Here is a 26,272-nt window from a genome sequence, read left to right as displayed (position 1 = left end):
ATATTATAATTATTATTATTATTATTATTATTATTATTAATTTATTAATTCCAATAGTAATAAGAAGGAAAATGAAATAATAATAATAATAATAATAATAATAATAATATCACATTGGTATAATAATATGGTGTTAATTATAATACATATATTATATAATCATTTGCTCATCATCACACAACAAAATATTAAAGGATTGTCTAACTATTTAGTGCCAGATTTATCATTGTGGAAAAGAACCATCATGACAAAATATTAGCAATATGATGACAAATAAATGTGCTGAAATAATTGTAACGAAAGAAAATAATACATAGCATATAACTGTTGATGTTATTTCAGAGGTACACACAATATGATAACAGTGCAGATGATAAAAGTATTAAAACAGTATAATTAAAACATTATAAAAGACAATTGACAATAAAATTGTTATTTACAATAAAAAGGTATAATGAAGGTTGTGATTCCATCTCCAATCCAGTGAGTGGCGCTAATGAGACGTGAAGCTGAAGACAAAATCTAAAACCAGATCGCACTGCCCTCTACTGTAATGAACTGATTATAAAATACAATTGACCCCTGCACAGCTGAGATTTCAATGTGCGCTGTTTGTCGTGGTTCGGCCACTTTCTTTTCTGGCTTTCTGAGCTCATCAGACCGACAACAAGGACATGGAGCAGAGGTGGCAGCACACAGCTGGGTGAGTACATGATCCTGTCAAATGCCGATCAGTTTCCCTCGACGAGGAAAACAAAGACACTCTGCCCTTTTATACAAAGACAAGCAGCAAACTAATATTAGCACATGCAGTCATTCATGTGCTGAGCGGCGTGTCTCCTCATAATCACACATAACAGTATGTAGGGCCCTGTTTATTATTGTTTTCAGTTCATAATATTTTGAATTTAAACAGTGGGAGACTCGCATCTAACGTTAACGTTTACTGAGAGGATTCAGAAATTAACTGGTTTAATCCAGTTGTCTATTCCCTTATTTTTCGATCAACATCTATATCACCACATGATCGTCTTTCAATTGATTTCTATTGTCATTTTGTCTTTTTAACCATTTATTTATTTATTTATTTATTTATTTATTTAGGATGTCTCAGCTTATTTAATTTGTGTCTTATATAATCACTAGTCAGTTATGTCATTTAAAATAAATGTTTCAAGTAAATGGAAAGGAAATAAGTTTACAACTTGTTATTTCTTCCCTCAGGGGAGAACTAAGATTAAAACTGCTTTGAAATGGCTCTCAGAAAATGCATAGTGGACGTATTTGACATTGTATTGTATGTTTTTATTTTTTTTATCACGACAGGATATCTGTGTCCCATCCAGACAAAAAGGACTGTGATGAGTGTCAGTTCCTGAATGGACATGTGGAGTATTAGGTAAGATCCAACTGAGGAGACACAGCTTCAGTTCAGACACTGCCCTGCCTTTAGACAAACAGGATTTGAATCCTAGGGTCACGGACTCTCCAATGCCAGAGGAGACAATTCTTCAGTGTTATTATCGGAAATGGCTAATAATAGATGACAAGAAAGCCAGAGCATTCTTTTGGCGGAGTCTTCTTGTGTAGCAGCTGGAGAAGATAACCGTCCTCGACTTCGGTAAAATATGTTTCAGATATTTATGTTGGAAGATGATATAGAGTTAGTTTGTAATAGTTGGACAGTTTTAATATCTGCTTGTGCATTGCATTGACAATCAAGGCATACTTTGCAAGTATACAGGTCCTTCTAAAAAAATTAGTATATTGTGATAAAGTTCATAATTTTCCATAATGTAATGATAAAAATTAAACTTTCATATATTTTAGATTCATTGCACACCAACTGAAATATTTCAGGTCTTTTATTGTTTTAATACTGATGATTTTGGCATACAGCTCATGAAAACCCAAAATTCCTATCTAAAAAAATTAGCATATTTCATCCGACCAATAAAAGAAGTGTTTTTTATATACAAAAAAGTCAACCTTCAAATAATTATGTTCAGTTATGCACTCAATACTTGGTCGGGAATCCTTTTGCAGAAATGACTGCTTCAATGCGGCGTGGCATGGAGGCAATCAGCCTGTGGCACTGCTGAGGTGTTATGGAGGCCCAGGATGCTTCGATAGCGGCCTTAAGCTCATCCAGAGTGTTGGGTCTTGCGTCTCTCAACTTTCTCTTCACAATATCACACAGATTCTCTATGGGGTTCAGGTCAGGAGAGTTGGAAGGCCAATTGAGCACAGTAATACCATGGTCAGTAAACCATTTACCAGTGGTTTTGGCACTGTGAGCAGGTGCCAGGTCGTGCTGAAAAATGAAATCTTCATCTCCATAAAGCTTTCAGCAGATGGAAGCATGAAGTGCTCCAAAATCGCCTGATAGCTAGCTGCATTGACCCTGCCCTTCATAAAACACAGTGGACCAACACCAGCAGCTGACATGGCACCCCAGACCATCACTGACTGTGGGTACTTGACACTGGACTTCAGGCATTTTGGCATTTCCTTCTCCCCAGTCTTCCTCCAGACTCTGGCACCTTGATTTCCGTTTGGACCACTGAGCAACAGTCCAGTGCTGCTTCTCTGTAGCCCAGGTCAGGCGCTTCTGCCGCTGTTTCTGGTTCAAAAGTGGCTTGACCTGGGGAATGCGGCACCTGTAGCCCATTTCATGCACACGCCTGTGCACGGTGGCTCTGGATGTTTCTACTCCAGACTCAGTCCACTGCTTCCGCAGGTCCCCCAAGGTCTGGAATCGGTCCTTCTCCACAATCTTCCTCAGGGTCCGGTCACCTCTTCTCGTTGTGCAGTGTTTTTTGCCACACTTTTTCCTTCCCACAGACTTCCCACTGAGGTGCCTTGATACAGCACACTTGGAACAGCCTATTTGTTCAGAAATTTCTTTCTGTGTCTTACCCTCTTACGTGAGGGTGTCAATGATGGCCAGCTGGACAGCAGTCAGGTCGGCAGTCTTACCCATGATTGCGGTTTTGACCAATGAAACAGGCTGGGAGTTTTTAAAAGCCACAGGAATCTTTTGCAGGTGTTTAGAGTTAATTAGTTGATTCAGATGATTAGGTTAATAGCTCGTTTAGAGACCCTTTTCATGATATGCTAACTTTTTGAGATAGGAATTTTGGGTATTCATGAGCTGTATGCCAAAATCATCCGTATTAAAACAATAAAAGACCTGAAATATTTCAGTTGGTGTGCAATGAATCTAAAATATATGAAAGTTTAATTTTTAGCATTACATTATGGAAAATAATGAACTTTATCACAATATGCAAATTTTTTGAGAAGGACCTGTAGATGCTGTTTGTATGAAACTGCCCATATTTTCATTTCAGGTAAATCATGATACCCATAACTGAGCTGCGCTACTTTGTGGACACGCAACCTACGTATCGCATCCTAAAGCCATGGTGGGATGTGTTCACAGACTATTTATCGGTCGTAATGCTGATGATTGCAGTATTTGGGGGCACGCTTCAGGTCACACAGGACAAGATGATCTGCCTGCCCTGCAAATGGGTAGTTAACAAGACCTGTAGGAAGTATTTCAATTCAACATTTTCTGTGCCCTTGACCCTTGAACCCCAAGGAATCCAATATGACCTTGATCGACACCAGTACAACTATGTCGATGCTGTGTGCTATGAAAACAAGCTTCACTGGTTTGCTAAGTATTTCCCATATTTGGTGCTGCTGCATACGCTCATCTTTCTGGCTTGCAGCAACTTCTGGTTCAAGTTCCCTTGGACAAGCTCAAAACTGGAACATTTTGTGTCTATCCTCCTGAAATGTTTTGACTCGCCATGGACCACACGAGCTCTGTCTGAAACTGTCGTGGAGGAAAGCGATCCCAAAGCGCTGGTGAAAATGAATGGCTCCTTCGACAAGAAGGCTTCGTATGTTAGCGAAGACGTTGAAGCGAGTGTTCCCATGCTGTCAGCAACCAGATCTCGTATTGAACAAGGAATCGTGGACCACTCCGAGACTGGTGTCCTGGACAAAAAGGAAGGTGAACAAGCTAAGGCGTTGTTTGAGAAGGTGAAGAAGTTTCGAATTCACGTTGAAGAAGGCGATATAGTCTACCGACTATACATCCGACAGACTATCATCAAAGTTGTTAAGTTTATCCTTATTATCTGCTATACCGGTTACTATGTACACAATATTCAGTTCAGTGTCGACTGCAATGTGGACATCGAGAGTCTGACTGGTTATCGCATGTACAACTGTGCCCATCCCTTGGCCACTCTCTTCAAGATCTTAGCCTGCTTCTACATTAGTTTAGTTATCGTGTATGGCATGATCTGTGTATACACCCTCAGCTGGATGCTTCGACGTTCCCTCAAGAAGTACTCGTTTGAGTCTATCCGAGAGGAGAGCAGCTACAGCGATATCCCAGATGTGAAAAACGACTTCGCCTTCATGCTGCATATGATTGACCAGTACGACCCCCTGTATTCCAAGCGATTTGCGGTGTTCCTCTCAGAGGTCAGCGAGAACAAACTTCGCCAGCTGAACCTCAACAACGAATGGACTTTGGAAAAGCTTCGGCAGAGGATCACCAAAAACTCCCAAGAGAAGTTGGAGCTCCACCTATTCATGCTCACTGGGATTCCAGACACAGTCTTTGACTTGGTGGAGTTGGAGGTTCTGAAGCTTGAGCTCATTCCTGATGTCACCATCCCACCAATCATTGCCCAGCTTACTAACCTCAGAGAGATGTGGCTGTACCACACGCCAGCAAGAATAGAGGCTCCAGCGCTCGCATTTCTGAGAGAGAACCTGAAATCTTTGCACATCAAGTTCACTGACATAAAGGAGATTCCTTTATGGATCTACAGCTTGAAGAATTTAAGCGAGTTGCACCTTACTGGGAACCTTAGTGCTGACAACAATCGCTACATTGTCATTGACGGTTTACGAGAGTTGAAGCGACTAAAGGTTTTGAGACTGAAAAGTAACTTAACAAAGCTGCCTCAGGTGGTCACGGATGTTGGAATGCACCTCCAGAAGCTGTCCATCAACAACGAAGGTACCAAGCTGATGGTGCTCAACAGCTTCAAGAAGATGGTGAACCTGTCCGAACTGGAGCTTGTCCGCTGTGATCTGGAGCGCATACCACATTCCATCTTCAGCCTGCACAATTTACAGGAGATTGATCTTAAGGACAACAACCTGAAAACCATTGAGGAGATCATTAGTTTTCAGCATCTTCATCGACTTGTTTGTCTAAAGTTGTGGTATAATCAGATTGCGTACATACCTATCCAGATAGGTACTTTGATCAACCTGGAGCGCCTCTATTTGAACCGCAACAAGATTGAGAAAATGCCACATCAGCTCTTCTTCTGCCGGAAGCTGAGGTTTCTTGATCTGAGCCATAACAATCTGACTGACATCCCATCAGAAATGGGAATTCTGCAGAATCTTCAGTACCTTGCTGTTACTGCCAATAGGGTAAGTCAAATGCATAGCTATTGTAGTTTTGAGGTTTAATTTTGCTTTTATTTCCATTCTGTTTTTCAGTTTTGTTTAGTTTTCAGACTGATATTAGTACTTTTAGATTATTTATTTTCAGAGTTTTGTGTTTTTTTTTTGTATTTTGGGGCTGTATAAATTAAGTTTTAAAAATACCACATAAAAAATACACAAAATGTGGTACATTTCAGGGCTCCAGACTGTAGTATTTTGCAGTACCATTTTTCCTGCCGGTGCGACCAAATATTTATTTAGGTTGCGCTGGTGGGACCACAACGTTTTCCGACAGCAAATGCAAACAAAATGAAAGCAGAATGAAAAGGCGCTACTCATTTATGCTTCACGGACTGTTTATTAGTTCTGACCAATAATAGACAGCGCACCGCCCCGAACTTGCCAGTCGCGGGCTGATCTCGATCACACGGCACTGTTACTAGGAGATCCAGACTCTGGAGATCCAGTGAAGAAATCCATTGAATTCGCCTCAGAAATAATAACATCATCGCTGCGAGATCCAGTGAGAAACATTCCGATTCAGTGCAGAGTTCTCTGTTTTAGGGATGTAGCCTAACGGTACAAAACTGACAGTTTGGTACGTACCTCGGTTTTGAAGGCACGGTTCGGTACAGCATAGTTGAGAAAATTAAACCTAAAATTGCTTCTTTTTTTTTATTAAACAGTGATTTACTGAACAAATTGTGTCTCTGTCTTTAAATGAATTAAATTATAATTAAAAGTTTCTTAAGGATAAAATTATCTCTGCTTATGCTGTAAAATACAGGTCCTTCTCAAAAAATTAGCATATTGTGATAAAGTTCATTATTTTCCATAATGTAATGATAATAATTAAACTTTCATATATTTTAGATTCATTTCACACCAAATGAAATATTTCAGGTCTTTTATTGTTTTAATAAGGGGTGTCACGATTCTCCAAATCCTCGATTCGATTACATTTTCGATTCTAAGGTCACGGTTAGATTCGATTCTCGATTTTTTTTTTTAAGCACAGGTTGCTGTTGCTCCTAAAAAGCTGACATCAGTTCATCCCAATCTCACACATCTCTGTTATTATCAGTGAAGCTGACTGCACAATGAATCTTTCATAATATATAGCCTACACTTTGTTTGTTATAATTAGAGGATTTGCCAGCTTACAGAATTCAGCACTGAACAAAAAGTCCGTTTTGAGCGGTGAGGAGAGTCTATCTTAAATGCTTCTGATTGGTCATTGCGTTCAAGAAATCAACACATATGTCTGTGATTGGCTAAATCGCTCAACGCTGCAAACATGTTATAAATAGAAACTCTGGCCTGTAAATTGTTTCTGTTTTGTTTTAGTTGTTCTTGTTGCTTTTCTGCAACAGATGAAAAAAATGTATTAGTTTTTATGTTTTATTCATAGATATTTCTAGTTTGCGGGACTCCCGCGAATCGTTTTATTCTCCCGCACACACAGAGTGAGTGCATTACCGCCCGCGCTCGCACTCGGCCATCAAATCTAGTCCCGCGCCGCACTCTATTGCGTTGGGAGTGCACGTCTACAGATCAAGAGCCCGGCCTGAGGATAGTGACGGGAAATATCGGAAATAAGTTCGGGCTCGGGCATAGAATCCAAGTTAGAGGACTCACAGCCTTTCAACACCTGTGTTTTTTCCCGCGCCGTGATGAGTCGTTCATGAACGATCCGTTCATTGCCTCTGTCACGTGACAAATGAACAAAAGACTCGGAAGGTCAAGTAATTATTAATGTTCCCTGTAAATTACTTTTGACTGCATTATTATGATTTCTTAATTCAGAATATGATCAAGATTGCGTTGGTGGATGTGTTCGGGGAATTTGCCTGTTAAAAGTATAACATTTAAAGACCCTGAAATGACTAGAAAAAAGATTTGTTAATTTTGATGAACGAGATTGAAAAATAGAGTCAGTAAAAGGATCCGAACTTTCCATCACAGGCGCGACATGGGGGCGTGGCAGTATCGACGATTCCATTTTTTATTTTGATTTTTGAGTTTGTGAATTAATTTCGATCGATTTCGATTTAAAATCGAAATCGTGACACCCTTAGTTTTAATACTGATGATTTTGGCATACAGCTCATGAAAACCCAAAATTCCTATCTAAAAAAATTAGCATATTTCATCCGAACAATAAAAGAAGTGTTTTTAATACAAAAAAAGTCAACCTTCAAATAATTATGTTCAGTTATGCACTCAATACTTGGTCGGGAATCCTTTTGGAGAAATGACTGCTTCAATGCGGCGTGGCATGGAGGCAATCAGCCTGTGGCACTGCTGAGGTGTTATGGAGGCCCAGGATGCTTCGATAGCGGCCTTAAGCTCATCCAGAGTGTTGGGTCTTGCGCCTCTCAACTTTCTCTTCACAATTTCCCACAGATTCTCTATGGGGTTCAGGTCAGGAGAGTTGGCAGGCCAATTGAGCACAGTAATACCATGGCCAGTAAACCCTTTACCAGTGGTTTTGGCACTGTGAGCAGGTGCCAGGTCGTGCTGAAAAATGAAATCTTCATCTCCATAAAGCTTTTCAGCAGATGGAAGCATGAAGTGCTCCAAAATCTCCTGATAGCTAGCTGCATTGACCCTGCCCTTGATAAAACTCAGTGGACCAACACCAGCAGTTGACATGGCACCCCAGACCATCACTGACTGTGGGTACTTGACACTGGACTTCAGGCATTTTGGCATTTCCTTCTCCCCAGACTTCCTCCAGACTCTGGCACCTTGATTTCCGAATGACATGCATAATTTGCTTTCATCCGAAAAAAGTACTTTGGACCACTGAGCAACAGTCCAGTGCTGCTTCTCTGTAGCCCAGGTCAGGCGCTTCTGCCGCTGTTTTCGGTTCAAAAGTGGCTTGACCTGGGGAATGCGGCACCTGTAGCCCATTTCATGCACACGCCTGTGCACGGTGGCTCTGGATGTTTCTACTCCAGACTCAGTCCACTACTTCCGCAGGTCCCCCAAGGTCTGGAATCGGTCCTTCTCCACAATCTTCTTCAGGGTCCGGTCACCTCTTCTCATTGTGCAGCGTTTTTTGCCACACTTTTTCCTTCCCACAGACTTCCCACTGAGGTGCCTTGATACAGCACTCTGGGAACAGCCAAAATGTTTGCCAAAATCATCAGTATTAAAACAATAAAAGACCTGAAATATTTCAGTTGGTGTGCAATGCATCTAAAATATATGAAAGTTTAATTTTTATCATTACATTATGGAAAATAATTAACTTTATCACAATATGCAAATTTTTTGAGAAGGACCTGTATATAGGAATCCCTTACTTGCACATTACTATAATATTAAGCCTAAAGGTCAACAACAGAGCCCATATTAGCCTAAATTCAGTTGCTATTTATTTTAGATATAATAATCCAATAAATCTAATAATCAGCACTAAAATAACAAATTGTATGTGAACAGCACATATAAGGCAGTCTTTGCGTTTACTTCTAAATCTGATTATAAAATTGTTTTACGCAGTGGCTTTTTCATGACAGATTTATTCAAACATACATTAAATAATCAAGACATCAGTAATGGGTTAAGTAAAATATAATGAATGTATAGGCTAATATAGTGCCTATATTTAGCAAAAGAGTTAATTTCTCTGGCGAACTAACAAGCTGTGGACACTGAATGACTTAGGTAATATCCTACGTGACATTGTTTACAAGATTTCATTGTCTTTCCGCAGATGAAACACTGATTGAGAGATTACACAAGATGCATTATTATCTCTCAACATACCTTCATATGTTCATTCATGTATGTTTATTCTGTAGTGAATAGGTAGGGATGATCACGTTCACTCGTGCTGCCACTTGAACTGAGGCGCCTACAGTGATCTGTCGCGCCACATCAAAGAGCGTCGAAGCAGCTTTTTTTTATTTGAATTTCGTGATAAAATGAACCAGATTTGATAATGACGCTTTGTTTCTTATCAAAAGTAACAAAACGCAGAGCTTATTACAATTATTGGTGGTTAGGCTAATGCTGTATTCGTCTTGTACACATAAGACACGAGATCCAATGAGCCCGGACTGGCCAATGCATTCGGTATGCCATGAGAGTATCACGATACGTATCGTGGTTGCTGTATCGCGGTTGTTCGGTTCGAATATCGTTACACCCCTATATCAGATCAAACAGTGCTGACGTGGAAACCAGGAGAAACACTTATAGAAGGCTTTCTGTCTACAAATCAGCAACATTCACCATGGATTTAGGCTAATGTAGTAACTCTAACCATAACTATGGTATTGTGACAGAAATAGTCAAACGCTTACAAGCACTACACACCTTTTTCCAGCACTTCAAAACTATATCATATATAAATGTTAGTTTTGTTCATCCTTCAAAGATTGTCCTAAAACTAAAAATGTTAAGATGTAGGAAAACTCTTATTTAAATACTTATTTAAAAATAAAATAAAAATTAAATTACCAATTAAATTACCATTGTAAACAGTAGGATGCACTCCCTAATATAATTTTTTTTCACTCGTTTTGCTTTTTAATTAATATTAAGGCCTTATGAATGATAATAAAGTTCATTTCATCTACACCCTAAGCTCAGTGCTTTATTGTCAGCCCCAGTGCTAACAGATATTTTTTGTAGAACTTAGTGGCTCCGGTGCTGCTGCCTTCAAATGTTAGTCTGGAGCTCTGTGAACTTAGACTTAACATATAGATATTACAATGTGCAGTTTTATTTTATTTATTATTATAGACTTTTTCAGTATTACAGTTATTTTAGGGGAAATTTGAATAATTGCATTGCAAGCTGATTTAAGGTGTGGCCCTAAATGTTCTGCTTGCGCTCCTAAAATTTTCAGTCAAGGGCTACACTCCTAGTAAAAAAGTTAAAAAGTTAGTCTGGAGCCCTGCATTTTGTAAAATGCAGTAAAATCAACAATCTGTAATTTGTTAATTCTGATAAGGTTTCACTGACCAACAAAATTGCTTTTTGAAAATATAATTTTATTTTGATGGCTGCAATGCACTCCAAAAAAAGTTGCGACAGAGGCATGTTTACCACTGTGTCACATCAGCTTTCCTTTTAATTACACTTTTTAATCATTTGCACTGATGCATCCCCAAACCATGACAGATGTTTTCTTTTTGTACCTGTTGCCGATGAAAGACTGGATGGTCTGTTTCGTCTTCGTTTGAACAAGCTGAAACGTGGGGCCATCTGACCACAGCACACACATCCGCTGTCTTTTGGACCACCTGAGATGAGCTCAGGCCTAGATAACTCTTGGGCATCTCTGCATAGAACTGATGTATAACTTTATCCTTGCGTAACAGAGATTCGAGTTGCATTTCTTGATGCAGCTTCAGACTGTGTTATGTGACAATGGTTTTACAAAATACTCCTGAGTTTCTCATGCAATGCCATCTCGAAGGTCACGCACATTCAGCAGAGGTTTCCTGCCTTGCTCTGTACTAAGATTTCTTTGGATCCCCTGAATCTTTTCACAATATTATAGGTGGTGAAAAGCCTAAATTCTTTGCAGTCTTGCATTAAGAAATGTGATTTTTGAATTGTTTGACAATTCTTATGAAATTTGTCTCAAAGTAGTGAGCCATGACCCATCTGTGCTTGCGATGACTGAGCCTTTGGTGGATGGTACTATTATACCCAATCATGATGTCCTCACCTATTACCAATTTACCTGCTAATTGTGGACTGTTTTAAAACAGTTTAACTTGGATATTCTATAGTCTTTTCACTTTTATTTTGCCTCTGTCATAAAAAAAAGTTTTTTAGAGTGTGTTGCAGCCATCAAAATCAAAATGTTTATATTTACAAATTACAATTAAGTTGGGCAGTGAAAACATTGGAAGACTTTTCTTTGTACTTTTGTCAGTTAAATAAAGGTTCAAGAGATTTAAAAAATCAGAGATTCTTTGCATTTTACTAAATGTCCCAACTGGACATTCTGGTAATGGGGTTGTAATAATAATATAACTGGTATAAGAATGAAGGAAAAGCGCTACTGGTCTTCTGTTGAAATTCAAGTAGTACATTCTTGTAAATTACACTAATGATTGTGATGTGATTGTACTTTCGGTCAACCTTGTTGATCTCTGTTCTCTTTTATGCTTTCATTTTCCCCCTAGATTGAAGCGCTCCCCCCTGAGTTGTTTCAGTGTAAGAAATTGCGAACACTGAATCTCGGAAACAACTGCCTGCAGTCTCTACCCTCTCGGTTTGGGGAGCTCACCAGTCTGACACAGCTGGAGCTGAGGGGCAACAGGCTCGAGTGCCTTCCTGTAGAACTTGGGGAGTGCAGATTGCTGAAGAAGAGTGGTCTAATTGTGGAGGACAATATTTTCAACACTTTACCTTCCGAGGTCAAAGAGCAGCTGTGGAGAACTGAAAAAGAGGCTTCTTGAAGCAGATGCAGAAACCTGAGAGCACTTACCTGCGTGAAGTTTTTAAATGGTGTGAGGAGAAGAATTCAAACCAAGCAATAGATATTGTCATTTATAAATGTTTGTCACAAATTACAGGGTTCATCAGATTGTTTCCTGGAAAACAAAGCAACAAAAGTAAGTGTTTCACTATATGGCATGTCGTGTTTTATTGTAACATAGACATTTCTGCTGTTTGACACAGAGAAGTGAGCAGACCAAATATTACATCAGGATTATGGTGCTGTTCGTTTTTGCCTTAATATACACAAACACTATACACTTATCGTATTTTATTATAAACATTTCTACTGTATTTTATACCAGTGTTACTGTGTAAGTGTTACTGTGAAATCACTCTACTTTTACCTTTTCTTAAATCCATCCGTACTGTTGAAGACTCCTAATTGTACCCGATTAGGGTTTACTTCTATAATACATTTTGTTCACTTGAAATTGTTGGGCATATCAATAATATGTGAATAACTGGTTAATATATCCTAAAAACATAAGACACTAATAAACTTTTTTTTTGTTTGTTTATGCATGCCCTATACATTACTTAGCACATAAATATGCTGTACAGTCTTTTTGACATACTGATGTAATCTGTTACATTAGAAACATGCATATTTTGATATTCATTATCCCCCAAAACATAGTAAGTTGCTATTGTCTACAGTATTCGTTAAATCGTTGTCTTTATTGGTTTAATGTGTTAGCGGAGTACTTATGGTTACATAAGTGATGTTTGCAGTATATATGAACTGATGCAAAAACAAAAGCTAAGGACTTTTATAAAATGTACAGTAAGAGATAGTGTTAATGTCTGCATCACTATCTATTTACATGTATTTCTTTTGTATAAAGCATATGCATGTTATTATTACTTTTCTTTTTATATAAGTAAGAAAAGGCCTTGATTACATTGTACCTTGCAAATACAGCACCTTATTTTCACTGGTCTGCTCACTTTGAAACACTTTAAGATTTATCAATTAATAATTTCTAATAATCAGTTTACCCTTTGTAAAGGTTGTTTATACATTGTATTCAGTTAACAGACATGCAAACAATCAAATGAAAATAGACTAGTTCCCTCAACTTTACACTAAATGTTCTTTCTTGTTCTATTTGTGACATGTTATTCTCATGACAGTGTGAGACATTACACCGTTAAGAAGACAATCAGAAGAATTCAGTGAAAAGTTGTGTATAACTTTGAGTGTGTGGTGCAGATGTCACTTATTTGCTCGAGAATGATTAACATAGCTGTTTTGTCTTATTTTAATGCCCATATTCAGTTTGTTGCAAACTTGTTATTGTTGATAGGTTAATTGATCATGTCTTGTTGCATGTTTTCTCATATTACCTCAAATATGAAACATTGTAGAATGTGTTTTTCTTCCATATACTATAGTACACATTGGAAACTAAGCTAATAGAATTTCAGAACTTGTTACTCAGGTAAGTGCTGTTCATCTTTGTACATTTGAAGATCAACACTTTTTTTAATTTCTCTGTTATTTGAGTTTCTTTTTTCCTTATTTAAAACAAATTTAGCTTTTTTCCAGTGTTAACATATTTGTAACCATTTGATATATTTATGGTTGGTGATTTCATTAATTTGTGTATTCTATGAACCCACTATTGTTTATTTTGTTTATATTTTTTTGCAAACTTTATGTAAAATAAAAAGTAAATGCCACAAACTGTATGAAGCCATATGGTGTGAATAAACACTGTTTACTTAGTGTGTCAATAAAAAATCACTAAAAACATTTTTAATATTTGTCCTGGTTATTTTATAATTAATACTTTTGATTAATACTGTCAGCTTTATGCGCTCTTGTATAGGTACTAAGAATTACCATTGTCGTTTTTAGAAATGACTTAAAGGGGAACCATTGCTTTGAGTCATTCAGTTCCATCGGAAGTTTAACAGTGGAACACCGAGAAAGCGGGTTTGTTTGCAGTGCCCACATGAACCAGTAAACTTTACCTTGTGCTTTAGAATATGGTAAGATTGCTTTTTACATATCTGTGAATGCTGAACATTTCAGGGGAAAATGTAACCCTTTATATTTGAGCTTATTATTATATAGAATATATTAATTAACGCTTTGCCTGCGTTATGGTAGCATTATGATAGAATCTGGCCAAATTACAGTCCCCTAGTTTGAAACATTTGGTATTCTGTGTAAGCCTACCTTCGAGCAGCAGGCAACAATTAGTTCATTTTGAATTAGTTATAATACCGAGTTTATAATCATTCTAATTGTTTATTCTATAATAATAAGATGACCCCCTTCATCATCTCGCAGGCTGTCACTCTGCATACAGACCTTGGTGATATTAAAATAGAGTTGTTCTGTGAGAAGTGCCCGAAAAGCTCTGAAGTAAGACTATATTTTTCCTTGTTTCCTAAACGCACATTGTTTCTTGAAGAAGCGATATCTTTTTGTTCATTTATAATTCTAATTTAATTTTCCCCTAGAATTTTATTGCACTGTGCGCTGGTGGGTTTTACAATGGGTGTATTTTTCATCGGAACATAAAGGGCTTTATGGTCCAGACTGGAGACCCAACAGGTAACTGGTCTGAGATTTCTTTTCCTTCCTAAAACCGCCGCCGTTTTTTAAGCTTATACAGTAAAATGCGTGAATGCTTTGTTAATGTTTTATCTTTATATATATATATACATTTCAATATTCTCTTTTCTTTTTTAAAAAACATCCAGTATTTGGTTGATTCATTTATGAAAATTATGAAATTATGTTTTTCCTGCAGGCACAGGCAAAGGAGGGACCAGTATTTGGGGAAGAAAGTTTGAAGATGAATTCAGTGAACATCTGAAAGTATGTATTTTGTGCATTATTATACTTAAATATATTATACAAAAAATATATATATGAACTGTACTGAAGTCAGACATGAGTTTGAATTTTAAGGTAAGATGTTGTGTCTGAAAATACTTGATTTGACTTGTTTTGGTGATTAAAGGGGACATATAATGACATTTTGTCAAAAAGTCTTGGTTTTTTTTGGGGATCTACTAGAATAGGTTTTCATGCTTGAATGTTCAAAGAACACATTTTCACATATTTTACATTGTTGCAGCACCTCTCTTCCCAGTCTGGCAGTAACTCTCAGGGCTGCATTCCCCAAAAGCCTCGTAAGCCGAGCGATTGTTGCTTGGGCACTTTCCCATTGAAAATGGGCAATACATTTCTATCTGGATAATTTAGATCGGTCGTGGACCCTGTGCCTCATCTGGTTGCCCGTTGACGGCAACATTGCCCAGAAACATTGCTCAAAAAGTTGCCCTGTGTATCATCATCATAACGCCTGGAACACACCAAACCGACGCAGACAAACTAGTAGTGGGAAGTTCGGATCATTTTACTGACTCGAATCTTTGAGTCTCGTTCAGCAAAAAGAACGAATCTTTTTTCGAGTCATTTCGTTCATTTCAGCATAATATAATTAAAATGGCATGTTAAATATCCCAACACATCTAGTACTTACGAAAATATTGATTACATTTGTAAAAAGAATAAAAATAAACTATAGGGTAATGCAACCAAAGCCAAATTATAAGAAACCGAAATGTTTTATTAATTGATTAGTTGTTGGGTCTTAAGTTCAGGCTATTGCAGTCTGATTCTGTTCGTTCACCTCACCTCCTGATCCGAGACCTTCTTTCCTTTGCAACTTCATATTTATCAGGTTAGTTCTCCTCTCGTGTCTCGAGACATTAGCTGTCGACTCGCCAGTGTCTGACTCGGATCTGTCTGCTGGGCCGACCGTGCCGTGTGTGATACAGCAGGGCCGGAAAGAGAAATGATTAGTTCATCTTTCGAGTCTCGAGTTCGGGTTCGACCGGGTCCGAGTCTTTCGTTCTTCCTGTCAGTCCATAGAGACTATGCTGTCAGTAGCGGAAAGAGAAATAATTAGTTCATCTCTCGAGTCTCGAGTTCGGGTTCGAGTCTTTCGTTCTTCCTGTCAGTCCATAGAGACTATGCTGTCAGTAGCGGAAAGAGAAATGATCAGTTCATCTCTCGAGTCTCGAGTTCGGGTTCGAGTCTTTCGTTCTTCCTGTCAGTCCATAGAGGCTATGCTGTCAGTACCGGACAGAGAAAGGATTAGTTCATTTTCTTCGAGTCTCGAGTTCGGGTTTTAAATCCTTCGTTCTTTTGTCACGTGACCGCTGTTATCTCGCATCAAATACAACATTATATTCGTATTATTGACTGCGTCTGAATGTATATTGTTTTATATTTAGGAATTAAAATACAAAATATGTGCAAAACATTATCTGTAAAATAAAAGTTCCATCTTATATTGTCCCTGTCCTTCTCTTTTCTAAATGTTTCTTGTGCATCTGTGGTATGTTTTATTATATATTATACATTAATTAAGTACTATTATATTTAATACCTTAACTATGTGCTTGTTTGTAAAAAGGTTGTAAATTAGTAGGCTATTCAATACGGTGACAAGTCACGTGACAAAAGAACGAAGGACTCAAACCCGAAGACTCGAAAAAATGAACTAATCATTTCTCTTTCCGGTACTGACAGCATAGCCTCTATTGGACTGACAGGAAGAACGAAAGACTCGGACCCGGCCGAACCCGAACTCGAGACTCGAAAGATGAACTAATCAATTCTCTTTCCGGTACTGACAGCATAGCCTCTATTGGACTGACAGGAAGAACGAAAGACTCGGACCCGGCCGAACCCGAACTCGAGACTCGAAAGATGAACTAATCAATTCTCTTTCCGGTAATGACAGCATAGTCTCTATGGACTGACAGGAAGAACGAAAGACTCGGACCCGTCCCGAACCCGAAGACTCGAGAGAGATGAACTAATCATTTCTGTTTCCAGTAAAGATTCAGAACCCATATGTTGCGCAATGCGCATGCGCGGTCGACACAAAATGAACGAATCACTCTCTGAGACAACTCGGTAGTCCCGAGTCATATTAAAGATTCGTTCAAAATGAACGAATCGTTCATGAACGACACATCACTACGACAAACTAGTGCTGATGAAAGCCGACTGTGTTGTCGCCTTGCGTTGGGGTAAAAAGCTGCACTTGAACACACCGAGAGAACTACTGCCGGCTGTTAGCTAGAATGCGCGTTCTGCGCCTGCGTGTAAATGAGACAACTGTCTATTTCTGCAGATATATGCGTCTATATTTGTCATTCAAAAAGGGAAACCGAAGCTGGAAGCTGCAGATACACATTCCGTAAACAAAGCAGTGTGTGCTTAAGGTTTTGAATATCAATCTTGCTAAACACGTCCTTTATTCCACTCCGCTCATGTTAATATTGAAACATTTGCCAAGGAACACTTAGGTAAGATGATGTAACATAAGAACAGCCTTCTATCTGTAGCGTTTTGACTTCTTTGCTCGCCGTTTTGCTATTATTCTCGTGCACTGGCTCGTTCGCTAAGCTGAACAGCCAATCAGAGTTCCCTCTTTCACCGACGGCCCGACGCGGATTCAACATGTTGAATCGGCCGAAACAAAGCCGACGAGGACCAATTTCAGCCGACGGTGCGGAACACACTTAGAAAACGTAGTCGGCCAACGCACAAAATCTGCCCGTCGGCCGACCGTCGGCTTGGTGTGTTCCAGGCTTAAGTTGATCGTAGAACAATAGCCAACAACAGTCTCTGTGATCAACTTAGGCTTAAAATGCTTTTGGGAAATGCAGCCCTGTTTAGTTCCGGTCTCTATGAAGCCCTCCTTCCGAAAAACACAGTGTTCTCTGATTGATTTGCTGGACCAGTGTGTTGTGAATGGTCAACCGCTTTGAGCGTGTTTCAGAAATGTCATGCCTCTTAACGTAACCGCAAGTATCAACACAGCTCATCTAGGCCTCGTCCCATTTTTGGCATATTCCTTCGGCAGGAATTATTTAAATTAGGAATAAAACTCAAGACTACAATCGACATGTTTCAGGGAGTTCAGAATCTTCAGTCAACTTCAGTATCACATCTGTCTATGTTAAAAAATCTCTCAACCATCTAGTCTGTGCTAAAAGTAATATTCCCAGTATCCAGCGAGCAAGTTAATTATGTCTGCACTAAATTACTTTTTTACGAACAGCAATTTAGATATCTGTCTAGTCTTATCGAACTCAATCCTCCCTTTAATGTCTGTCTTCTGTAGCACAATGTCCGGGGTGTCGTGGCCATGGCAAATAATGGACCAAACACAAATGCATCACAGTTCTTCTTCACATATGCAAAACAGCCTCACCTGGACATGAAGTACACTGTTTTTGGAAAGTATGTTTTATTTTTCTTTCTTTTTTCTTTTGCTAGTGTGTTTTATTTTCAGTTGTTATTATTTTATGTGATTGATAATTTCAATGAAAAAATAGCTAATAGTTTTTTGTAGATTTAATTCTGTTATATGTATTGTATTAATGGTAATGAATTGTAACACAAACTCATCCTTTGTTACAGAATTATAGATGGACTGGAAACTCTGGATGAACTAGAGAAGCTCCCTGTGAATGAGAAGACTTTTCGTCCTCTCAATGATGTCCGTATTAAGGATGTTACTGTCCATGCCAACCCATTTGCTGGTTGATTGATGCGAAACATGCATAATGCCTTGTATTGTAAATAGAAATATGTTGTGCCCTTTTTTTTTTTTGCTTTTATGCTGTTTTATAAATGCGTACACACTGACTCACCTCTGTTTCGCCAATAAGCTTACATTGTGTTTTTAAATGTAGCCGTTTTAATGTTGGGAAATTATGAGAAAAAAATAATCAGGTGAGCTATTGTACTTTGACAAATAAAAATTTTCACGAAATTGATAGTTTTTTTCCCCTTGTTTTGCATTTATTCTGCAGTTTGTAAGAACTACAATTTTGAAAGGCAAAAGACTACAATTTTGAAAGGCAAAAGACTACAATTTTGAAAGGCAAAAGACTACAATTTTGAAATCGTTACGAAGCTAGTAACCCGGAAATATAGGTAATCACGCGAGTACATCCAGTAAATTAAGTTAATTCCGCATCAGGTAGACTTATATTAAAATGACTGCCACAATAAAACTTCTATATATTCGATCTATATTTGATTGACTTCATCGGAAAATAAAGTAATGGACTGTGAACTGTTAAAATGCTCTTGTTAGTTCCGGTGACGTAACTAGTTCACTACTAGACAAGAGCACTTGAGCGAGAGGAGAAATAAAAGTTGATCCAGTCAGAGAGAGCTGTGAAAATCATTCGAATCTAAATGGCAACTCCAGGGGCATTTAAAGTAGGTCGAGTATAGTTTACAAACACTCACAGAACTTCAAAATTGCGCTTCTGAATTGTCCTACGTTACACACTAAACTGTCTACTTGATTTGGCGTTTTAGGTTTGCTCTTTAAACGACAAAGTCACGCTGATAACTGGCGCAAGTTCAGGAATAGGAGCTGGCACAGCCGTACTGTTTGCCAAACTGGGTGCCCGGCTGGCGCTGAATGGACGCGATGTAGAAAATCTCACTAAAGTCGCAAAAGAGTGCGAAGCTTGTGGAGCAGTTAAAGTAAAGCACACTGAAAAATGTCAAATGCAATCGAAATCGTTTTAATATGCTATTATTATTTACAAATAAATACTCATCTATGTCCCTTTGGCCCCTGTCAAATGTCTTTAGCCCTTATTAGTGCCAGGAGACTTGACAGATGAGGATACTGTGAAGAGGACCATTGAAGAGGTCATTGCTCAATTTGGGAAGCTTGATGTCCTGATCAACAGTGCAGGAATACTCGCCATGGGCAGTATAGAGACAACAGATATGGCCCAGTATGACAAGGTCATGTCTGTTAATGTCAGGTAAAAAATGTGTGAGTCATCTGTGCAGGGGATTTAGTAGATCTGGGGTTTTCAATAATTTAGTTTGGGGATTCAATCATCATATATATATATATAGTTTCCTGTATAAAGACCCAATTTATGGGCTACTGTAAAATATTATAAAAGTTTTATAATAATGGAAAATATTTAGTGTGTATTAAGTTACATTTTGACATTTTACTCGTAGTATTATACGAGTTATAATATTATGATACATTTATTATTTATGTATCTTAACTTTTATTATATTTTTAATGTTTTAATCATTTTTATTTTACTCATTTATTTATTTAATCTATTTTTTATTTATTTATTTTAAACATTTTTACAAAGTTTTTATCTAAACCTTTTCACGGACCCCCAGCCTCTACAATGGATTTATTTAAAGATTGATGGATTTATTTAACCCCTCCAACAACATAATCTAAAGATGTGGATCTTTGACTTTATACGGACAAGAAGACACAAAGTCAAACATTTTCTTTTCTTTCAGATCAGTATATCATCTCACTCATCTCTGCGTGCCACATCTTATCAAAACTAAAGGCTCAATTGTGAATGTGTCCAGTGTAAATGGGCAGCGATCAGTGAGTTTGATCAGTTTATACATCAATATCAAATGAGCCATAAATCATAGAAATACAAAATATTTGCTCATTGTTTTATTCATGTATGCTCTGGTTGATATGCTTACACATTTTTCTGTCTGTTATAGTTTCCTGGTGTACTTGCCTACTGTATGTCCAAATCAGCCATCGACCAGTTCACACGCTGTGTTGCTCTTGGTGAGGTGACATCTCAAGAATTATCAATTTTATTTACAGAAAACCGGGGATATTTGCCGCATGGGGAAGTTGTCACAAGGTCTATTTCTCAGTAACTACAGTTTCGAGTTAATAGGCTTGTTCCACAAGTTTTCCTTTATCTTTAAATAAATTTCAGGTTCTGTTCTATCTATATATTATTTACAATAATTGTTGTCCAAAACAATGGTTTGCCATTGTTATTACATATTACCTTTTACATTTTTGCTGTTTAATTTGTTTTTAAATGCTTGGTTTCATTATTGTTTTAGAGTAAAAAAAAGTCTTAATAGGCGGTTTAATAGCATATTCCGATGTGACAACATGACCTGCTATTGGAGAATTAAAGGGCTAGTTCGCCCTAAAATTAAAATTCTGTCATTAATTACTCACCCTCATGTTGTTCCATGTGATAAAGACTTGTTCATCTTCAGAACACAAATGAAGATATTTTTAATAAAATCTGAGCGACGAACCAATGAGGTTCATTCTCATGCGTTACGCTACTCGTTTGAGCTTTCGCAACAACCAATGAGGCTTGTTTTCGCGCGTCTAGCAGGTTTGGTTGAGCTTCTGTTCATTTTTGCCTATCAATGTTTTATGTGAACAAAAGCATAAATTCAATCTGTTCATAAAGCGATTAAGTCTCTTCAGAAAATTTGTACTAAACCGCTCAATTCATATGGATTAGTTGTATCTCTTTATGGACTTTTTTAAGTGACAAAGTGATAGTTGCGTGAACTGTCAATGGAGGGTTAGAAATAGCTCAGGTTTAATTTAAAATATTATTTGTGTTTCGAAGATGAACGAAAAGGAGGGTGAGTATTTTATGACAATTGTTTCATTTTTGAGTGAACTAACCCTTTAATGGTTGAAATGATAAATATATTTTTGTAGCCAATTTCATTTGCGTTCGTAGAAATTGATTTTGAAAATAATCCTGCTCTGAGAAATATACTGGAGTAAACATTGTGACAACTAGTCTTGCTCTCTCCTACTACTAGTTTGTACTTAATTAAAAGGGCTTGGGTATTACTACTGTACAAATAAGTGTTTTCTCACCTTATGTTAATTGTAGAGTTAGCATCAAAACAAGTACGAGTCAACTCAGTATGGTAAGTTTCTTTCTGCTGTTATTTTTTATGTGCCATACAATTGCTACATTGAATACAAAATGACTTGAAATGCTTTGTCTTTACAGCCCAGGAGTAATTATAACAGAAGTTCACAAGCGTGCAGGACTGGATGAGGACCAGTATGCTCAGGTCAAATGCTTTATCTAATGCGAGAGTGTTTATTTCACTGTATACGTTTCTAATTAATCACACATCATGTGTTTTTTGCTTTGCTGCAGTTCCTTGAGAAAACCAAGGTGACCCATGCTCTTGGCAGACCAGGGGAAGTAGAGGAAGTAGCTCATGCTATCGCCTTCCTGGCATCTGATGCAGCAACATTTATAACAGGTGTCAATCTTCCAGTGGACGGAGGTCGACATGCAATGTGTCCACGATAACACTCTGTCACCATCATAGAGCTGCCATAAAAGTAAAGAAATAAACATAATTGGACCCGATTTGAATGTTGGAATCCTTAATGTATTATACAAACTGTCCACATTTATTTATATATAGCACACATAACAAACATTAACAAAAGCAAGTGCACATTTCATGCAGTACCTGCAGTTATTTATTAATGAGTCACAGCGATTCTCTCCAAATTCTGGCATGTTTACACAGATGGAAGTATGAAAACATTGGTTATAGACCAAGAGTTGCACAAAGTGTTGGAATACAGCTGTCTTCAAATGAGGAAGTAATACGTTAGCGTTCAAAACTGAAAAACAGTCAGATCAAATATACTGAAACAATATATTTTAATCTTTACAAAAGATATGACACAGTCAAATGATGCCACCGCAGCATTCAAAATCAGTTTAATAAATTTAATCTCCCTTGACCTGCAGTTTGCAAAAAAAATACATTAAACCTGATTTTGACTGCACATGTATCTACCAACCAGCAGACACGTAATTGAATTATTGTAATTTACTGTACTGTTAATGGCTTACGGTAGTGGTTCTCAACTTTATTAAAACAAAAATTACTTTGTCCAAGACCAGCGGTGTCCAATCTTGCTCCTGGAGGAACAATGTTCTGCAGAGTTTAGCTCCAACTGCTCGGAAGTTTCTAGTATGTCTTAGACCTTGATTAGCTCTTTCAGGTGTATTCAGTTGGGGTTGGAGTCCGCCAAGAGCAGATTTGGACACCCCTGTCAAAGACAATATTTGAAGTCCATCCTAAATAGGCTATGTACCTCTGGTACATCTGTTGTAATAAAAAACATCAGCTCAAACATACATTTTAGTCTGGGACTAGGCTTAAGCCTTGTTTCGCAGGCAAGGCCGTTCCCATTTAAAGGGGAACTTGGCAACTCTAGCCATTTCTTTGCTGATTTTCACTTTTGTTGTGGCATGTTTTCTCAACGAGCTCCCCCTTCACCTGTGGGGCGTATATTTCACAACACTGTTGTAAAAAAACACACTTGCGGCACCCTCCTCCCCCTTTCTATCGCTGCTCATGTGCATTTGTTATTATCGGAGTCGACCAACTTTATCATGTGGAGCTATGTCTACCGAGGTGGGTAATACATCATACACAGTATCATATGGCGTGTGTGTTAATGTCAAATTGCCGTAAAGCAGTTTGTGTTTCTCGCCCGTTCTCACTTCTCACGAGACTTCCTATTTTCAATTTACCGGGACGTTAGTCCCCATGTTGCAAGGTTGGTTTTCCACCTGGGAACGCTGGGGGGAGCGGGGAAAGTCACCATTCTCACCAGAACAGGTTATTAAACCATCCAAATGATTTCTAAACGGTTTTATTAAGTTTAAATAGTTGCCAAGTTCCCCTTTAAGACTTACTGAGGCCCTCTTGTAAGTTTGCCGAGGCTCACTACTAGACCCCGACCCCCTGCAGGAGAACCACTGATTTACAGAATTGTGTCTGCAAGACAAAGTTATGTCTGTGTAACTTATATTAAAATGAATTTATAATCCTTCAAGCAAACTGCCTTCATTGGCATTGTCAAAACTGTTTTTTCCATGGATCTGCTTCAGGTGTTTACGGAGAACTGGTTTATGTGCAAACACCATGTCACAGTAATTACAACGGTGTGGTTTGTCCCCACTGTGAAGGTTCAGGTGGTCTAGCAGCGAGCACTTCTGTGTAAAAGTCTTTCCACATATCTTGCATTGGAAGGGTTTGATGCCGGCATGAACACGCATGTGCCGGTGCAGGTTTCCTTTCTGGGTAAATGTCTTTCCACACAAGAGGCACATAAACAGCTTGTGCATCTTCAAATGGTTGGCGTAGTTCTCCAGTTGACGGAACACGCGAGCACATTTCGGGCACTGGTGGTACCACTGCATTCCTTTATCGGAATTCCTTGAGCATCCCCAAAGATTCCCCTTCCCGGAGCCACTGGTTCCAGGTGGGGACATTGAATATTCAGCTGCAGGGTTAACAGTGAGCTCGGCAGGCCGGGTTTCCACTGTGGAGTTTATCAGGGAGTGTTGTGGCTCAGGTGAGCGCAGTTTCGGAGAGCGACTTGAGCGACTCTGGAAGTTATCAGACATCCGCTCATCTACTGATTCCACCTTAACAATGCTAATGGAACTGTCCTCATCTCTATTGTTGCTCTGAGAGTTTCTAAACACAGGTGGAGACTTGGGCTGTATGATCACATCATCATCATCATCATCGTCATCATCATCCTCTTCAATTAAGTTGTCTTCTCCATCATTGTCTATCTCATCCTCTTCATCACATACTGTCTCCACAGCTGGTGGGCCACGCTGTGCGTTATAGTCCGAGGGCTGTCGAGATGATGCACGCTCGTCTTTAACCTCGTGTGGTTTTATGAATTTATTTAGAGCTTCGGTGCACTGTTCTACAATATGACCCATCTGCAGGAAACTAGCAACAGTTAAGTAGTGTACTAATTCCAGCTCCGGGAACTCAAGGGTCCCAGTGTAACTAGACAAAAGAAGCCTCTTTCCCACCTCTGCATCCTGCTGTGTGGATATTTGTACTTCATGTGAGTCCTGAAGGACAAACTGGTCTCTAAGGAAAGGGGAGCCAGCAGCAAATACCACTTTGTGTCCAGGCACTTCCAATTCATTGATGCGGATCACTACATCACAGAAACGTCTGTTTCGACGAAGAGCATCCATCTTTTGAAGCATGGAGTCCCCAAACGTGGGAAAGTTGAATTGTAGTATCACCCCGTCCTGAGCCATGGTATACTATTAGAAAAATTTACAATTTAGTAGACATAATAGATTTAAATCTTATAACCCTGCTGAAAAATCCAGCATTACCGGTCACCAGCATAAGGTATGTTTATGCTGGATTTGTTAGCAGGGAACCATACAATTTCTGTCTACCTGTATTATTATGTTTCCAAACGCACGTGTTCAGCTAAAACATTTATAAGGCACATAATGTCATGATATTTAAATGTATTTGCTGGTCTTTATTTTCTGATAGCACAAACGTTTTAAGTTGACACGAGGATGTTAGTGTGGTTAGTAGCCTAAAGGCCTGGAAATTGTACAGAGCTAAACCAGAAACTGGATGGACGACAGTTAAGAATGGAGGAAAACTGACGATGAAGACACGTCGTTAAACTAAAGGAATGAGGTAAATATAATTGTTTATTTAAAATATGAATACCTGCGGCAATTGTTTTTAAAATTTTCAGTCTGGGTGTTTTGTTGTCCTGGAGATGAGCATACAGCGCCTGTGTGTTTAGTGTTTTGCTTGAGACGGAAAAGGTTGTGCTATGAGACAGCCCAGCTTCCCGATTGGTCGGCAAAATTTAAAGGGCCAGGGCACAAATACAGGTGGCACATTCATATCGACTGTTTTAGGATTGTTTTGCTTTTCTAAACAGCAAAAGAAAGATTTATTTACAGTTAGGACGTTCAATAAAACAGTTAAAATTGTTTACAGTGAATAGACATCGAAACTTAAAGAAATATAACATTCCAGCCTTGCTTTATCTGACGTCCCATTTTTCTTCTGGGGTTAAAGACCTTTATTATTATTATTATTATTATTAATAATAATATTAATAGTAGTAGTAGTATTTCTAGAGTACAATAAAGGCTTTCAATGTTTCATATTACTTGTGACTAGTGAGTCCACTTTTTGTAAGCTATTATTATTGAACATGTTGATGGTGAGAGTGGTGCAGGTATGATGTCACTTTGTAGGCCAAGCGGCAGTTAGCATCAAGCTGGTTTCATTGACAAAAACCCAATAGGATCTTCCTATGCTTTTGGATTATAGCTAAAAACAACATCTGTAACAGAAGTTTAGTAAACTTGCACGTTTTGTCCATGAAGATAATTATCACAGATGAACACAATTTTATGAATTTTGAAGCCTAAATGCAGTCACCAGTTACATTAGTAAAAAGCTAGGTAGGCTAAACGAACTACACCACAGTCCCACGCATTCAAAGTCACCATCAAGCTTCCGACAACTATTTCAGTTTTTATCTAAAAACATTTTCCCAGAACGTTTGAGTTGGAATAGTTTGTAAGAGCACAATATAACCATAACGAGGCTGTAAAAGTGGAC

At 38.3% G+C, this 26,272-nt stretch overlaps 4 protein-coding genes across 6 annotated transcripts; 3 read left to right on the top strand and 1 right to left on the bottom strand.

The window, feature by feature from the left end:
* The first annotated feature begins 498 nt into the window (after positions 1-498).
* On the top strand, positions 499-13,720 carry lrrc8ab (leucine rich repeat containing 8 VRAC subunit Ab). 3 transcript variants are annotated; one of them, XR_013204177.1, is made up of 5 exons: positions 556-703; positions 1,327-1,621; positions 3,354-5,475; positions 11,646-12,077; positions 13,099-13,720. XR_013204177.1 is itself a non-coding variant. In XM_077231814.1 (4 exons), exons 3-4 carry the CDS (start codon positions 3,361-3,363, stop codon positions 11,919-11,921), a joined length of 2,391 nt encoding a protein of 796 aa, XP_077087929.1. In that variant the 5' UTR covers positions 499-703; positions 1,327-1,621; positions 3,354-3,360; the 3' UTR covers positions 11,922-13,720. The 3 variants fall into 3 exon arrangements, 2 of the variants coding, with proteins under 2 accessions (XP_077087929.1, XP_077087930.1); XM_077231814.1 differs by having other exon boundaries at positions 499-703; positions 11,646-13,720; XM_077231815.1 differs by having other exon boundaries at positions 561-703; positions 1,327-1,399; positions 11,646-13,720.
* A 150-nt stretch (positions 13,721-13,870) lies between these two features.
* ppil3 (peptidylprolyl isomerase (cyclophilin)-like 3) lies at positions 13,871-18,788 on the top strand. The gene is made up of 6 exons (XM_077231811.1): positions 13,871-13,959; positions 14,264-14,338; positions 14,437-14,530; positions 14,730-14,797; positions 18,129-18,247; positions 18,428-18,788. Exons 1-6 carry the CDS (start codon positions 13,957-13,959, stop codon positions 18,552-18,554), a joined length of 486 nt encoding a protein of 161 aa, XP_077087926.1. The 5' UTR covers positions 13,871-13,956; the 3' UTR covers positions 18,555-18,788.
* Positions 18,789-18,936: 148 nt separating this feature from the next.
* On the top strand, positions 18,937-22,197 carry LOC143739361 (3-oxoacyl-[acyl-carrier-protein] reductase FabG). Its single transcript, XM_077231809.1, has 8 exons — positions 18,937-19,237; positions 19,340-19,510; positions 19,622-19,800; positions 20,315-20,408; positions 20,537-20,606; positions 21,703-21,739; positions 21,826-21,889; positions 21,979-22,197. The coding sequence occupies exons 1-8, from the start codon at positions 19,214-19,216 to the stop codon at positions 22,135-22,137; spliced, it is 798 nt and encodes a 265-aa protein (XP_077087924.1). The 5' UTR covers positions 18,937-19,213; the 3' UTR covers positions 22,138-22,197.
* On the bottom strand, positions 21,743-25,454 carry zbtb26 (zinc finger and BTB domain containing 26). The gene is made up of 2 exons (XM_077231808.1): positions 25,361-25,454; positions 21,743-24,930 (listed from the first exon to the last, which is right to left on the bottom strand). The coding sequence occupies exon 2, from the start codon at positions 24,922-24,924 to the stop codon at positions 23,674-23,676; it is 1,251 nt and encodes a 416-aa protein (XP_077087923.1). The 5' UTR covers positions 24,925-24,930; positions 25,361-25,454; the 3' UTR covers positions 21,743-23,673.
* Between the last annotated feature and the right edge of the window lie 818 nt (positions 25,455-26,272).

The sequence above is a fragment of the Siphateles boraxobius genome, unplaced genomic scaffold (assembly GCF_051911475.1).
Source record: "Siphateles boraxobius isolate OS27281-9 unplaced genomic scaffold, OSU_SipBor_1 16, whole genome shotgun sequence".
NCBI classification, from domain to species: Eukaryota; Metazoa; Chordata; class Actinopteri; order Cypriniformes; family Leuciscidae; genus Siphateles; species Siphateles boraxobius.
Note: the sequence above shows the minus strand (reverse complement) of the source record. Positions and strands in the feature narration are given on the sequence as shown.